At 35.6% G+C, this 17,167-nt stretch overlaps 1 protein-coding gene across 2 annotated transcripts; it reads left to right on the top strand.

Moving 5' to 3' along the window:
* The first annotated feature begins 1,066 nt into the window (after positions 1 to 1,066).
* On the top strand, positions 1,067 to 16,833 carry LRIF1 (ligand dependent nuclear receptor interacting factor 1). Of its 2 annotated transcripts, XM_029230372.1 has the most exons (4): positions 1,067 to 1,521; positions 12,303 to 13,812; positions 15,054 to 15,326; positions 16,143 to 16,833. In XM_029230372.1, exons 1-4 carry the CDS (start codon positions 1,454 to 1,456, stop codon positions 16,578 to 16,580), a joined length of 2,289 nt encoding a protein of 762 aa, XP_029086205.1. In that variant the 5' UTR covers positions 1,067 to 1,453; the 3' UTR covers positions 16,581 to 16,833. The 2 variants fall into 2 exon arrangements, with proteins under 2 accessions (XP_029086205.1, XP_029086204.1); XM_029230371.1 differs by lacking the exon at positions 12,303 to 13,812 and having other exon boundaries at positions 1,251 to 1,521; positions 16,143 to 16,727.
* Positions 16,834 to 17,167: the final 334 nt, after the last annotated feature.

Below are 17,167 nucleotides of genomic sequence, written 5' to 3' on the forward strand. Positions count from 1 at the left end.
TTCAAGTAGTTTTGCTTTCACAGATAGGATGATGATCAGAACCAAGACAGTATTAAGGGCTCACCACTCTGCCCCCTCTTTAGTATGGGAAATATTTGTCTGAAAGATAAATGCCAGTTACACACAGGATTCGACATCGCTAAAATTAACCTTTAACAAAGAATGAACAGTAGTTAAAAAGTATTACGTTCTGTATCAGAACATCAAGATCTTTCATCAGTACTAGCTGATTAAGGAGTTAGGAGAATGAGTACCCAGCATTTTAAAAAAACCAAAATAAACCTTTTAACTTGGCTACCATACATCAATCTCCTAAATTTGAGCCAGTTTACATTTTTACTGCCTCTAGCTGATAAAACTGGATCTCCTAAACCACTCCTCCCACAACTTCCTTCTAGTCCCAGCTGAAGCCAGAGACTTAACCTGTTCCTCAGATAAGAGATTTTAACAGCGGGAATCAAGAGACTTCTGCAAAGTTTTTCTCTGGAGATCCAAATAAAGATGCCAAAAAGTAAGTCTATATGGGGAATTAAACTTTTAGAGAATCAAGTAGTTAACTATATGACAATAAGTAATTTCGAGCGAGAATTAAGGGTGGGGTGGAGAGAGAGATTAGGTTAAATCTCGAGGCAAAGCTTCAAGAAAGGAAAAAAACCAAGAAACCCTCAGGAAGTAGCAATAATACAGGCGCTTGCCACAGGCAGGCGTCTAAAATTTTCTCACGCCAGGAGCGCATATGGCTTCAAAAGAGCGCTCCGATGTCTTTTAAAGCACTGGCGGGAGAGGAAACTTACACTAGCGGCGAATACAAAGGCAGAAACTTTGCGATTGACCCCGGAAACATTTTATTTTGCGTAGGTATCTGGAGAATTTTCTTTGGCGATTCGTTACTTGATCCGGAAGAAAAGACAGCAAACATCACCTGCGATTGGATCGCAGCATAAGGGCGGGGCGTTAGCGAGCCATTCACCTTGGCGACCGGATGTGGCGATACCGGAAGCTGCTAGGCTGAGCTTTGCTCTCGCTGGCGGCCTTGGTGGGCGGGGTCGGCCGAGCCCGTCTGGCTTGGTCTTCACCACTGACCCGGCACCGATAGGTGCGGCGCCATTAAGGCCACGCCTCCCGCGCTGATTCCCGGTGACTCTGGAGCGATCTCCTAGGCGCTGAGGAGGCGGAGACTCAGGGCTGTTTTCTCAGAGGTTAGGGACGGACCCGCCCCGTCAGCCTCTTCGATTCTTCCGGTTTCTGGTGGCTGCGCCGCCTCCATCCGAAGCCTCAGGATACGCCCTCTCGAGAGCCCGCCGTCGCTCTCCTTTCAGCTTCTAACCTCTCTGAGCTGCTACGGGGCAACTCCATCCCTACATTCTCTCGCTCTGGTTCTCGCCACTTGGAGGACCTCGGCCCCGACACTGCCCCCTTTCCTGGATGTACTGGTCCCTTCCACTCCTCTAAAATGTCCAATAACCTACAGAGGGTCTTCCTGAAACCTACAGAGGAAAAGTCAGGCAACGCCTCGCACTGGTAAGTACCGGTTTCGAATCTCCCTCGACATGGCCGCACCTCGCCCGTCTCTTAGCAGGATGTCGAGTCGGCCGTCGTTTCCTGACGTTCTGCAATTCAGATGCCTTTGATCCCGCTGGGTGAGCACTCCAGGGGAAGTTCGCGGCAGTTTGGCACTTAGAGCCCTTAGAGCACATCCCTGTCGGAAACGTAAAACCTCTTCAGAGCCTGACGCAGTCAGCCTCTGCCCTGGCTCCGCAGGACTCCAGCGTCTGAAGTTTCATAGGCTGACAGAGTAGATCTCCACGGGAGAGGAAAATCAACATGGCCGGCGCGCCTGTGTGAGCAAAATCTTCTGGAAGATTCTCGCGCACTCGCAGAAAAACACGCAGCAATCCGCGCGGATTAGCAAGTGCAGCTCAGGTGGCGCTGGACCTTCAGGGAAAATAGCTGTAATTTAAGAGAGTTAGTGAGAAGGAAAGGACATATTTTTGTGTAATTGATAAGAGTATATGAATATAGAAACCGAAAAATTGTTCTGGAATAAGGGAATGGATTTTTTTAAAATTTCGAATAATAGCTTTATTTGAAGATAAAGAAAAGTGAACATAGAGAAATTATCATGTAAAGTTAATCCCTTCGAACAGCGTATTCGAAGCAGGTGTAATGAGAATGTCGTCTCGAATTGGATGTTTATGTAGAGGAACTACATTTGTCAGGGGGAGATTCTAGTATTTCTTAGACACTTATTTGTAAATTTAGACAATAGTTTATCACTAACTCAGTGGGTTTTTTTAAGCTCATATTAATCAAGAAGAAATAAAACTGGAACAAAATTGTTTGCTATGGTAGAATATTTTAAGTTGTACTCTCCATGGTTTGTGGGTATATAATAAGCGGCGAGAAGAAAGTTAACGAGTCCCTGCAGAAGGAAAATGTGAAGAAGAAAGCATGGAAATGGAGATATAAAAATCATGGAAGAGCATTTATGATTGAAGAAAATCGGGCTCACTAGGTTTAATGCTAGCTTTGCTAGTTACTATTTGTGAGGCCAAGTGACCTGGTTTCCAGTCTGTAAATAAGAGCACCTAGAGGTATTTTAAGGATTAAAAGAATGAATATACTAAAATACTTAGTGTAGGAAAAATAGAAAAGCATTATTTAAATGTTAGCTATTATTATTATCGTAAGGATACAACTTTACTTCTGTACAAATTTTAGCCCAGGAAGTAGGTAGTTACAAGTAGCTATAAAACCTAATTGTAATAAACACTTTAAAAAAGTATGCATAATATTCTAAAGATAAATGGTCACCAAAAGTGTTGAGCTAAAACCATATGGAAGAACTGCCAAGAAAGAACCACTGTATTTCAGATCTTAACAAGAGCCAGCTTTTGTGCATGTATGTTTTTTGTTGGCTTATTTTTGGTGGAAGTTGAAGGGGAAGGCAGAGGTAGTGCCCTGTATAGATATTCAAAAATAGAATTAGTCTTTAATGATTGTTCATTTCTTCTATCTTGTTTTAGTACCTGGATATTTTATAACATCTGATTTACCCTAATTTAACATAATTTGTTTCAGGATTGCATTCTTTTTCAATATCAGAAATTAGATAGAGTAAGAACCTTACTTTTTGTGTATTGTGTAATTTAACTCTATTATCCAGTTTCTACTTCTTTTGGCTATCTATATTTTTAAAACATTACATGTTGAATTCTGTTTTAGTTACATTCATCAGTTATCTGGAGTTCATTAACTCATTGGTTTATGCATTATTTTTTATCATTTTTGAATGCATTTATTCAAATCCTCTAGATTTTAAATCACATACTTCAGACATTTACAAGATGCCTTTCTGAAACAATTTGACATTTACTTTGGTTATTGATTGCATATTTGATTCTATTCTTTTTTATAAGTAACAATCTGCATGATGTCCAAATATACTTTTGCAAATAGTTGGATTAATGTCATCTCTTTAGTTTATTGGAAGCTTCATTTTCTTATATTTCTTATATTTTCTTATATTTTGATGGTACAAAATCATTTTTTCATAAGTTTAAAATGACTATATGATTTTATTATTTTCTGTAGGTACTTGAATTTTTCTTGAGTTACTTCTTTCCTGCTGTAAAGTTTTTCAGTAATGTGATACAGAATGTTTATTGTTTAAAAAGTATCTCTTCATCAGTGCATAAAATGTAAAACCCAAATTTAATCGTATAGTACAAAGGAAAAATCTGGAAGATATTTGTGACAGTAAACATTAAGTTTATTTAGATTTGAACTTCATATGCAAAGAGCAAAGCAGGGGTCAGAATGGTACAGTAGAGTTACAAAGACCTTGGTAGAGTTACAGAAACAAGGTAGAGTCACAGAGACCTAGGTTCATATTCTGCGTCACCACTTATTATCTGTATCGTTCAAACATTTGGTTAAAAAACGTTCACTGAGTGCCTGCTATGTGACAGACTGTGCTAAATTGAGAGACTGACTAAAGAGTAGGATATGGGCCATGCCCATGAAAAACCTTAAGTCTAGAGGTGGATATGATGTAATACACGTTTTAATAGTGTTATATACAGGATGATGCTGTGAGGGCATACAGAAAGGGAATTGTAGGAAAGGTTTCTGGAGTGGCTGAGTTGGGGAATGTAAGTATCAGCTGTCCAATTAAAGATGAATGCAGGCTATGCCAGGAAGAGGGAATTGATTAAAAAAAACAGCAGTATGACTTATTACTAGTAATAAGTGGGATAAATAGAGAGCTCTTAAGGGTTTGCTGAAACGATTAGACTTCATCTGTTGGAGAGCCTTCAGAGGATTTTAAGAAAAGAACTGTCATGGTCAGGTGTCGTTTTAGGTAACTGATGGTAGTGTGGATTTGGGGGTGAGGGGTCAGGCATATAAGGATTCTATTTCAGTTGTCCTTTCAGATATTCAGAGAGCCTGCACTAGCTAATGTAGAGCAAGGGTTGGATTCAAAGAAATATAGAAAGGAAAATAGGCAGACCTTGTCAGTGAATTGGCATGAAGAAAAGTGGATCAATTATGATGCCAATTTTCTGGGTAGATATTGGTAAATTAATTGAGGTGAGGAACACACCAAGAAAGCAATCAGTGAGATATTTGAATCTGAAACTCAGGCAGGGTCAGAGCTGAAAATAGAGAGTGATAGACCATTGGCTTCTATCTGCCTTTGACCCTTTGTTCTTAAATAGGGAGCTAAAATGGGTGTCCTCAGCAGGGGGCTTGGTTTGGTTAGACAGATAATGTTTCATTGTCAGTTCAGTGTGCATTTAGTTTTGTACAGTGTAAGTGTTATTGTCTTAGCTTTTGTGATTTGTGTGTGTGTGTGTGTGTGTGTGTGTGTGTACGAGAGGCAGAGAGAGAGAAAGACACACATACCATAAGGCTAACTGAAATCTATTTCTCATTAATCTCTCAGTTTATTCATGAATTTTTGGGACCCTGTTATATTAGGGTTATGCTAAAGTAAATACAAGAAAATGCATGGGATTGCCCAAGAAAGCATGTCTCTGAATAAGTTATTTAATATTACTAAATCTTCATTTTCTCAACTATAAAATAGGAATGGCAATACCTACCTTGTTGGACTGTTTATTAGGGTTAGAGTTAATGACAACTGTTTACAATAACATATCTATTATGTATATAATATTATATGGTAAATATTATCATATATATTATTACATTATGTACTTGTGTATGTTATGTATGTACATAATGTTGAATCAGAGAGTGTAAGATGGAAGAAAGTCTCTTAGCAGTTGAAAATTTTGCAAAATTATCTACGAAATGTTCAGTAACCTGCAAAATTTTTATCATTCCATATCTAATCTGTAAATGCTTCACTCAAAATTAGAATAGTCAAAAATGTCAGAAGTTATATAATATTATAAGTATGTTTAATATATCTTTTATTAAATTTCTCACATTTTCAAAAGATTATCTGATTCATTTACTTGTTCTTGAACACCAATTATATATTTTTGTGGAAGATGATATCTAGCCTATATTGGGAGCTTATTAGAATCCCAACCAATTATAGCAAACCTTTACAAATGAAGAAAGATTCAAAGAGGTTAAGTAAATTTACCAAAGTCAATCAACTAATAATTGGAAAAGCCAGGATTAGAAGCCCATAATCTTTCTAATGTATTCCTGTGTTCTCTTTTAAAGCCTTAAACTGTATTAGTTTTCCAGTGTAGTTTCTTAGTTCACATCCTAGTTGGTTTAAAGTAATTAGCATGTTGATTACTCTTTTTTTTAAGTGACCTAACCAGAGCGTGGGATGCAAAGTCCGGTTTTAGTTTTAGTTCTAACCTTAGCTAACAGAATATGATCTTTAAGAAAACAGAATATTTATAGGGTTTTAGTATGTTAAGTGGAAGATCTCTCCTATAGCTGAAAAATATATATGTTGATTGAAGAAGTATGAATTTCACCCTGATTTATCACTTCTTTCCTTAGCATTCTACATTTCAGTTTAATTTTTAGAACTCATTCCATTTGTTACTAGGAAATCACAGACTTTTTAAAAATCAGAGCTTGTAGGATTCAATTCAGCCAATATTGTCTACAGTGTGCCAGTTGCTCTATTAGGTGTAGAGAATATAGATATGAATAGAATAACCTACCCTTAAGGAATTTATGGTCTCTGGTAGATTGTATGAATCTCTACTGATATACTGACATAGAAGAAACTGTATTTTCCTTCCCTTTTTTGGAGGGGAAATGAAGAAGAGAGGAAAAATCCGTGATTAGATTTGAAAAGAGTTTGTGCAATATAAATGTTTTTATAAAGTGGAAATATAGGGGCCATATAATAAAGTATGTGAATGAAGTATCAGAATTCTGTGTGATTTGTTTAACTAATATGCCAATTAAAATGTGTTTGCCCCATGCAAATAATTAATTATAAAAGCGTGTGTTCTGCTCTGTTGAAGCTTCTAATGTGTTAGCCAGGTGTTACTGACAAATGAAGTACATAAACTAAATGAGACTAAACAGTAAAGGTATTGAGACATTTCAATATATTTGAAATATTTGAAAGAGCTGCCTTATTTTTTATATAATTTTTTGAGGGCCTACTGTGCTTGGTATTGGAAGAACAGTTACAAAATAAATGATATAGTCTCTGACCATAAGGGGTTTCAAGCTCACTGAGGAAAAAAATACTTTACTAATTTTTTTAAATTAACTAATAGATCAAAGGCCTTATAGAAGGCATTATGTAACTCCTAGCATTAGTGGCACCAATGAGAGTGCTTTAGGGATTCCAACTTGGAAGAAATTAATATGAGTTTGAGTGACTAGCAGATATTTCATGGAGAAGATGGATTGATCCTCAGTTTATAACTATGTTTTAAATTGTTAGAGAAGAAAAAAAAACCTTAAAGAATACTTACAGTAAATAATGTACATGAGACAATCCAGAATAGTAGAGACCTTTCTGGTAGGACCAGAGATTTTATGCTGAGATGTTCTAGGTGGTACTATTGTAGAGATTGGTTGGGGCTAGATTGTAGATGATTTTCATGTCAGGCTGAGTTGGCAATGATGAATTACTGAAACTTTGAGCAAGGAGGTAACAGGATGAAAACAATGATTTAGTCTGCCAGAGATACATAATGATAATGGCCACAGTCAGAAAAATGAGTTTAAAAGTCAGAGCCAAACACAGGAATGAGATAATGAGGACTAGATACAAGGTGATGCAGGTCTGATCTAGCAAGTAGAAGTGGCAAAGGTGAAGAAAGGGAATATGAGTAAGAGCTGTAAAAAAGAAAAAAAAGACTTTATAGACTTGGTGATTCATTCAGTATACATTTATTGCATGTTTATCCTTTGTAAGCATCTATACAAAGTACTATGGGTGAATTAAAGATGAATAAAGAGGGTGGTAAAGATAGAGATTACGAGGTGATTTAAGACCTAAGTGACCTGGAAAACAGTAGTGCTGACACATGACTGGATGGTAAGATAGAGTAGTAGTTTTCAGTACAGAGTAATTTTAACTTTAAAGTAATGGTATTAAAAGTGAAAATGTTTGGTCAGACATCACAAATACGGAATTGAGGTCAATATTAGGGGATAGAATAAAAGGATATAATGTGAGAGTCATCATTGCAGAAGAGATAGTTGAAGGTAATAGTTGAAGCTTTGAACTATTACCTTGGTGCACTCTTTAAGGAAGAATGCCTTTTTTAAATTTTATTTTTTTATTGAAGTATGGTTGATTTACAAAGGAAGAATGTGTTAAAGAAAAAATGGGGTCAAGAACTGTACTTTGGGGAGAAGTCATAGTTGGATACTTAAAATGCAGAAAATGAATAAGAAAGGGAACATTAAGAAAGACAAGAAATATTGTACACAATGGAAATCGTAGTAGAAAGAGGTTCAAGATGGAGGGATAATTAGCTACCAGTGCTAATTTCAGCAGAGAGCACCTAGGGAATGAGTATAGAGTAAAGCCAGATTTAACTGTGCGGACATATTTCATAATCTTTGAGAATAAGGTGTCGTAGAATAATGGGAAAGAAAATAGATTGCAGAAGACAGTGGACTTCAAGTCAACTTTTTGGCATATCAGTGACAGAAAGTTGGTAGATGGTCCTAACTATGGTTCATTAACACCATCTACCAACTTTCTGTCACTGAACTTGGCACCCACATCCCAATCTTCTCTCTAATCCTACATAACTTTAGCATCTGTATGGATAACCTCTTTGTCACCTGGTCTTTCAGTACAAAGATCTTTTTCCTCAGTGTTTTCTCCATTCTATCACCAGCTATCCACTTCTGTAGTTCTTGTTATCAGATGAAATTGCTGCATCTACAAAATTCTTGATTTAGGCATCCTGCTTTCCAAACACCAGTTCCTATATTTTAGCTTAGTTGTTTAAGTATTCCCACTCTGACTGTTCTTTATCTGGCCCTCAGTCCATTCCCTTTATTTTCTCCCTATACAATAGCCTTTTATGTTCTCATTTCCTTCCCATCTAGTATAGATTCTGTATTTCATCATTTGGTAATTTTTTTCAGTACCCTAAAATCTTTTGCTCCTCTTTGATTTTTGTTATACCCTTCTGAAGCCACCCCAATCTTGGATGAACTTAGTGATTTACTTTCTCTGCCTATACCTGGTGAAACAAGGAGACTCTCATGAGCACAGGTTGGTATTACTATGAATTCATGATCATTACCTATCTCCCTGGGCCATCAACACTGCCTGATATTTTCTGAGGTCAGCTTATTTTTTCACAAAGACTGTTTCAAATCTTTTTGATTATCCTCAAATCTCTCCCTGTTTTTGCTCTTCTTAGCAAATGATGTCATATCCTTATTTCATAGTGCAAGTAAAAGCCACTAGATCAGAATTACCTCAACCTTCTAACACCAAAGCTTTAAATTTACCTGCAAATGCACCTAACCTCTCTTCCAGTTCCGATGAAAAGACATACTTCTCCAGCTCTCTTTAAGGTTCAGTCCCTTCAACTGTCTTATGGTCTCAATTTCCTACCTCCTTTTCAAATTTTACATTATTAATTACCCCTCTTTCTCCTTTATTACCAGTCTCTTCCTTTCATTGACTCACATGAGCATTTATGTTCTAGTTCACCTAACATTAAAAAAGAAAAAGAAAAAAAGAACTTTTCTTTGACCCCATTTAATTTCCAGCTGCTTTCCAGTTTTTCTGTTCCTCTTACAGTCAAAGTTCATAAAAGAGTTGTCTATCCTTGTTGTCTTCATATTCACTCCTACCAACTTCTTTCCTCACCAAACTGCTCTTTTAAAGCCATCAATGATCCTCATGCCCTTAATTCCAGTATACATTTTTAACCTGCATCCTACTTGGCCTCTCAGAAACTTTCAATAGAATTGCCCAATTTTTTTGAAACTCTCTCTTCCTTTGGCTTCCATTGCATCAGAATCTCTTGATTTTCTTTCTACCACTCAAAGAAAGTGGGAAGCTGATGAAATGTTTTAAGCTGGGAAGGGCTGGCGTTAGAGTGCTGAGTAATTTGAAGAGGAGATGGTAGACTGAAGAAAAGACCAGTTATGAAGCTACCATAATAGACCAAGCCAGAGATGGACTAGAGTGGGAACAATTGATTTGTAAACGATTGAATAGGTCAAGAGACATTTAGGAGTTAATATCAACAGGATTTTGTGATAGGTTGAATACAGATGGTAAGAAAGTTGGAATTACTTGTTCAGATTTAGGCATCTAAGATAGTTCAGATGCCATTTACTGAAGGAAAAACACTGGAAAAGACCATGTTGAGTTTTAGGTGCATTTGAGATTCTGAATGGAAATGTCAAGAGGGAAGTTGGACATATAAGCCTGAATCTCAAAGGAGCTAAGATATAACTATTTGAATTGTTGATATATAAATGGTAGTTTAGTTGAAATCATGCATATAAAATAAATCATCTGGGGGAAAGCTTACAGAGTAAGAAGAGAAGAATTTACTCTAAGCTTTGGTGAATTCCAACATTTTAAGGTTGATTCAAGCAGAATGAGTTGGCAAAGAAGACTGAAGAGTCACTACAGTGATAGAAGTATGTCATATCTAGGAAACCTTGGGAAGAAAATGTTTAAAGAAAAGGAGTGAGCATTTTTGTACTCTTCCAAGTACATCATTTATCTCAATAAAAATTGCCTATTTACATGTCCATGTACCCAGCATTTTAAGTTCTTTTAGGGATTGTGGGTTGAACTAGTTTAGAGGCTAGCAAACATTTTCTGTAAAGGACCAGATAGTAAATGTTTTGGCTTTATAGGCCACGTGATCTTTGCTGCAACTACTTAACTCTGTTGTTGCAGCAGAAAGCAGCCATGTACAACACATAAAAAAATGTGTGTGACTGTGTACTAATAAAACTTTATTTATGGATACAGAGTTTTGAAACATAATTTTCATATATCACAAAATGTTATTTTTGTGATTTTTTAAAATTAAAATATAAAGACCATTCTTAGCTTGTGTACTATACAAAAACAGGGAGAGGGCCAGACTTGGCCCCAGGCTGTAGCTTACTGAGCTACATAACTGAGTCTGGTGCCTAAACCATAACAGACACTCAGTAAATTTTGGTTTAATAAATTAAGTTCTGATCCAGTTTATATTTGCTTTTTGGGGGATAGGGAGGAGGTGAAGGTGGGTTTTCTTCTTCAAGCTGTCAAAGCAAGAATTCGTACTTTTCTTTATGTTCACACTTCTTTAGAGATTAACTTTTAGTTTATTGAAAGTAAATATAACATTTTGAAGTGCTATCAAAGGGCCAGAAAACTTTTAAATATTTATAAGGATATAATTATGTTATTTGGGGTTGCAGAAAGGTAAAACTAAATCCAGTGCTTCCTAAGATGCATAGAATTTTTGGCTTTGATTTGTATTAATACCTGAAGGTTTAAAAACACCTATAGGCAGAAAAACACACCTTTACACTACTGAGAATTCTAATTATTATTATTTTTCATTCTTAAATTTTTTTCATTTAATCTTAGCCATGTAAGGCCATATTGGGTCTATAGGACATGGACTCTGTACCCATATTGCTGGAATTTAGTATGAGAGACAATATGTAGACCAGTGGAAAAAATCCATTAATATATGATGACAACTTATGATATGTACCATGAAGGAAACTAACAGATGTAATATTATTACCTGTGAAGGAAGAGCAAGGGTAGTTAAGGTGGCCAGAGAATATATCTTCTGGGAAGTATCATTTATGTTGAGAGTTGAGTATATGGGTGGGTGAAGAATAAGTAGCATGTGTGACTACCCTGAGTCCCATGAGGGTTTAGTATTTTCCAAGAACTGAAGGGTGGTTTCAGGTATAACTTGAGGTGTCTGCATTTAAGTAATCTACAAATGATTGTACAAACAGATACAGATCAGTATTGGATTTTTTAAAAAAAATCAGATAATCTGTGCCAAGTAATAGCTGATAACTTTTAATAGAATTAAAATAGGCTAAGTTAAAAAAATTATTGACTTCCAGTGTATTCCACATTCACTGAAAACCATTCAGCTGAAATGATGTTGCTATTATAAATACGGGTTGACTGACAATTGGAACTAATATGAGTAATTGCCATACCAAGAGCTATTTAACACCAAACATCAAACATGCTGGAACAATAAATCAAAGAAGAAACTGGTTCCTACATGAGTAACTCAGTTTAGTCTCCAGAAATGTGGCGAACTAAGGTATCATCTTAAGAGATGCCTTAAGCAAAAGAATGGCTGACAGTAGAACTTGTCATTATCAGTGGGAAGAATACAGAACAGATTGGGTAGGGGGAGAAAAAAGTGAGGGAAATAGAATAAGCATAAATGGAGGTAAAATAAGAATCCTGGTCAATAATAGTAAAGGAGAAGGACTAGAGGAAAGAATTTAAGGAAAAGAAGGAAGGATGCTAATAGTTTAAGAGGAGCATATTCTAGTAGCTGAAATTTTATACAGGGTAAAACTTTAAAAAGTCTGCTTTTAGGAATAAATGCTAATATCTTATACCCATTGCCTAATCATGTGAGGAGATCTGTATCAAAGCTGACCATACCTTTGATTATCTCTTCTACTTCTTCAAACTCTTTCTTTTGCAGTATTTCACTTTGAAAACTCAAAGTGACAAATTACATACTTACGTTATTATATTTTATAAATTTTTATTTTTAAAACATAGTATTTGCAAATACTTGTTTTTAAATAAAATGTATATACCATGTAGTATGTTGTATTTATTTACTCGATGTTCTTTTAAGTGTTTCAGGCTGCATGTACCAAGTAGTTCAGACGATTGGCTCGGATGGAAAAAATCTTCTGCAATTACTTCCAATTCCTAATTCCTCTGGAAATCTTATACCACTAGTTCAATCTACAGTCATGTCTGATGCTTTGAAAGGGAATACAGGAAATCCAGTTCAAGTTACTTTTCAGACTCAGATTTCCAGCTCCTCCACAAGTGCATCAGTTCAATTGCCCATTTTTCAGCCAGCCAGTTCTTCAAACTATTTTCTTACAAGAACAGTAGACACAGCAGAAAAAGTTAGAGTTACTTCTGTGGGAACTGAAAATTTTACCTCATCAGTTTCTAAAGTTCAGAGGCATGGTGTGAAAATTGATGGACTCACCATGCAAACGTTTGCTGTTTCTCCCTCCTCAACACAAAATGATTCATCTTATATTTTAGTAAATACCCAGAGTCTTCCAATGACTGTGAAGTCTCCGGTTTTGCCTTCTGGGCATCATTTACAGATTCCAGCCCATGCTGAAGTGAAATCTGTACCAGCGTCTTCATTGCCTCCTTCAGTTCAGCAAAAGATACTTGCAACTGCAACCACAAGTACCTCAGGAACAGTTGAGGCCTCCCAAATACCAACTGTTATTTATGTATCTCCTGTAAATACAGTGAAAAATGTAGTTACCAAGAACTTTCAAAACATTTACCCAAAACCTGTTACAGAAATAGCAAAGCCAATGATACTAAACACCACACAGATTCCAATGAATGTTGCTAAAGAGACACAATTAAAAGGTGGTCAGCATTCTCAAGCTGCTCCAGTGAAATGGATTTTTCAAGAGAATCTACAGCCTTGCACTCCATCTCTTGTTCCTGTTAAATCTTCAAATAATGTGGCTTCAAAGATTTTAAAAACTTTTGTAGATAGGAAAAGTTTGGGAGATAATACTGTAAATTTGCCACCATTGAGTACCATCAGTCCTAGTGGGACACAATCCAAAAGTATGCCTATTAAAGATAATGCTTTGGTTATGTTTAATGGGAAAGTCTATCTATTGGCTAAAAAGGGGACAGATGTTTTGCCATCACAAATTGACCAAGAGAATTCTGTTTCTCCTGATATTCCACCAAGAAAAGATACATCACAGATAGTAAGTTCAAGTCCAGTCACAGAAATATCCAGAGAGGTTGTAAGTATTGTTTTGGCTAAAAGTAAATCTTCCCAGATGGAGACAAAATCACTTTCAAATACCCAGCTTGCTTCCATGGCCAATCTAAGGGCAGAGAAGAATAAGAAAGTGGAGAAACCATCTCTTTCTACCCCAGACCCACATAGTATGAACCAATCCATTAACTACTTAAAGCACAGTAAGACTTTATTCTCAAAGCCAGACTTTCCAGATGGATTTAGTACAGGACAGAATTCCCCCAGAAAAGGAAATATCATCCACAGCATAGAGAAAATAAGTTCCTCTGTTGATGCAACAACTGTTACTTCACAACAGTGTGTTTTCAGAGACCAAGAACCAAAGGTAATTTTCCCATGTTAGGGTGTTCTTTTTATCTATGTATATAGAAAATTTTTCTTTCTTAATTCTCAAAGTTAGTTATCTATGATACCTCTCTTTCCCTCCTCTCCCATCCTCCTCTTCATCACACACATACCATACGCACATGAATGCTTAATTAAGTCAAAGCTTTCATCTGAAGGAAATGTTTGAGGAGTGTAATAGAGAGAGCTGAAGCAGTATTTTTCTCTAGAATCATTTGGCATGCCAAGTCTTCAAAGCAAAATTAAACAAACAAATCACAGAGCAACAAGATTTAGAAGAGTTGGAGAAGGATAATGTGAATTCAAAGCTTAGTAAAATTGTGTGTGTGTGTGTGTATATATATATATATATATACACAGACACATACTTATCTTGGTACACATAAATACATATACATGCATACATATATACTTAAGAGCTTACTTTTAGTATATGAAGAGATTAATATTATGCACAGAGCAGTGCTGGGATTTGTTTGTTTGTTTTGTGGTGGTAGGGAGATATCTGGCAACTTTTTTAGGTAGACGGTAGAAGGGGCAGGACATGGCTAATTAATACCTTTCAGTCATTTGTGGAAAAAGAATTTATCAACATCTTGATTGGGTTGTTTGGTTGTTTTTTGTGTTTTTAGTATACAAGTCTCCTGTTCCTCTTTTTAGTCCTTCTTTCTGAATCATTCAATTACTCAACATATCCACATAGTTATCCTTCTGTTCTACTTAAGATATGTGTATGTGTAATCACTAAATATTTGTACCCACATTTTCCTTCTTAGAGGTCTACTTAATAATGTTCAGTATTTCTCCCCTTCAGTACAGAATTCAATGAACTCCAGAGATGTAAGGAGGTAAATTCTGATTAAGTACAAATTGATTAAAGCTATAAGAGTTTTCCAAAAGATGACAATTTCCAACATGATGTTATATTGATTATTTTTAACTTGTCATTAGTCTGTATTCTCATTTCATTTGTTTGAGAATTAACTACCTGTTACTTTCCTAGTACAAGAAAGTAAAATTGTAGGAGAACATTTTGGTTTTGCTCAGTTAAGTTCAGCTTTTCAAGTGTGGGTGGTAAGGCAAGAGTAATACAATCCAATCATTTAGGACTTTAAAGCATAGCATTTTAAGTAAGATGAGGTAATCACTTAGTTGCTAGTCTGATAAAATAGCTTAAGTAATTGGCAGTATTGTTTGTGTGTTTTCTTTTCCTATTTCCAGATCCAGAATGAGATGGCATCAACATTAGAAAAAGTTACTCAAGAAAGAAATGACAAGAACAATTCCCAAGGAAGAAGCAATAAGGCATCATATCTGAACAATGATGCTGAACTTAGAAAGATATTTGGTCTCACTAAAGATTTGAGCGTGTGCCTTACTCGGATTCCTCACCATTTGGGCTCTGGAGGAGGTTTTGATTCCTTTAGCTGTTTGGTGAAAAGTGATACTTACAAAGAGACAGAGTTTATAGTGAAGGAGGAAGGGAGAAAACAGGTAATAGATTTTTAAAGTGTCCTTTGTAGGTACTCCAAAGATATATGAATGTATTTTCTTGATTTTTTTTTAGTCTTGTGCATTAATATGAATGATAGTTGTTACCAAATTTGCATGTATATGTATTATACTAAAACAATGTTAAGAAGAACCATATATGCACAGGTAAAAATGCATCCCCAGTTAATTAAAAATGTTGCTTTAGGGAATTCCCTACCAATCTAGTGATTAGGACTCCAAGCTCTCACTGCTGAGGGTCCCAGTTCAATTCCTGGTCAGGGAACTAAGATCCCGCAAGCCACATGGCATGGCCAAAAAAAATAAAAAAGGAAAAGAAAAGAAAAGAAATGACAGAAATGCAGGGAAAATATAAGCATGCAGATACTCACTGAAGTATTACTTTAATTTAAACATCTTAAGAAATCTACACAATGATGATGAAAATAAAATCCCTATAACTTTGCTTACTGTCATTCTACTTATAAATATTTCATTATTGTATAATATCCTGAACTTCAGATCTGAAACCGGTCAACCTTTCCCAGTGATAATCTTCCCTATGTGCCTACTCTGCAGAGGAGAAAATAAATAAATAAATTCTGTTTCTTATGCTCTTCACAAATGGTTGTTAGGTTTTCATAGTAGATCAATATAGCTTCTAATATTTGACTTAAGCAGGAATATGTGAATTATATTTTGTTGAGTTGAATTTAATGACTAAATATTTGTATCTGCAAACTTTGTTAAATTCGAGAGCACACTATTCAGCAATAATATTTTGTTTTTCTTTTGGAATCTTACTCAACATTGCAACAGGGTTTTGATAAGAAAAGAAAAGCAAAAACCAATAAGAAGATGGATCACACAAAGAAGAGAAGAACTGAGAGTGTTTATAACACAACTGTAAATGGAGGAACTAATGTCACCAGTTCCCAACTCGTTAGCAGTATTTTACCAACTTCAAATGTATCACACCATAACATTCTCAGAGGCCGCAACAAAACCAGGGAAGAAAAGAGATCTGAGGTAGAACACTCTACCCATGGGAATGAAGAGAAAGGCACACTGAGTTCAAATACAGCTTTTGAGCAAAGCCATTCCTTCAGTAAAAACTATACTGAAGATATTTTCCCCATGACACCACCAGAGTTAGAAGAAACCATTAGAGATGAAAAAATAAGAAGACTTAAGCAGGTGCTGAGAGAAAAAGAAGCAGCTCTTGAAGAAATGCGTAAGAAGATGAACCAAAAATAATGAAATGTTGCTATACGTAAAGACCAGTGAAATAGCTGTGTTTTTTCATATACTTTTGCATTAAGTTAATTATAGATGCATTCTGAAAGTGTCTTTGAATATTAAACTTGTCTTTTCATCAGTTGATTATAAAATTTTATTTAAGGAATACAGAAAAGGTTGATTATATGACTTTTGTGAATAATCTCATGGGGTATCTGAATCTTTGTCTATATACCTCTTTTTGGAAGGAAAAGTTTTCTATTTTTCTATTACTTTAACTTGAATTCCCCAAGTTTGAATATTTGTTATTGTTTGTACATTTAGCTAAATTGCTCAGATGTTATTCCAACAATAGGTAATTATTGTGTACTTTTTAAATTATACAATCCAACAGAGGAAATCAGCTCTAAACTTAGCTTTTCCAATGGGCTTGTATATCTATATGTCTCTTTACCCATAAATGATACATTCTCACCATTGTTGTAAGTTTTTTTTAATTTCATGAAAAAATGTATTATAGCAGCATTATTTAAAAATTCAAACATTTCTCAAGAGTGAGGGACATTTGTTTTATAACCTTTACAAAGTAGTTTCATATAATACAA

This window comes from Monodon monoceros, unplaced genomic scaffold (genome assembly GCF_005190385.1).
Source record: "Monodon monoceros isolate NGI ecotype Baffin Bay Population unplaced genomic scaffold, NGI_Narwhal_1 Super_Scaffold_18, whole genome shotgun sequence".
NCBI lineage: Eukaryota > Metazoa > Chordata > Mammalia > Artiodactyla > Monodontidae > Monodon > Monodon monoceros.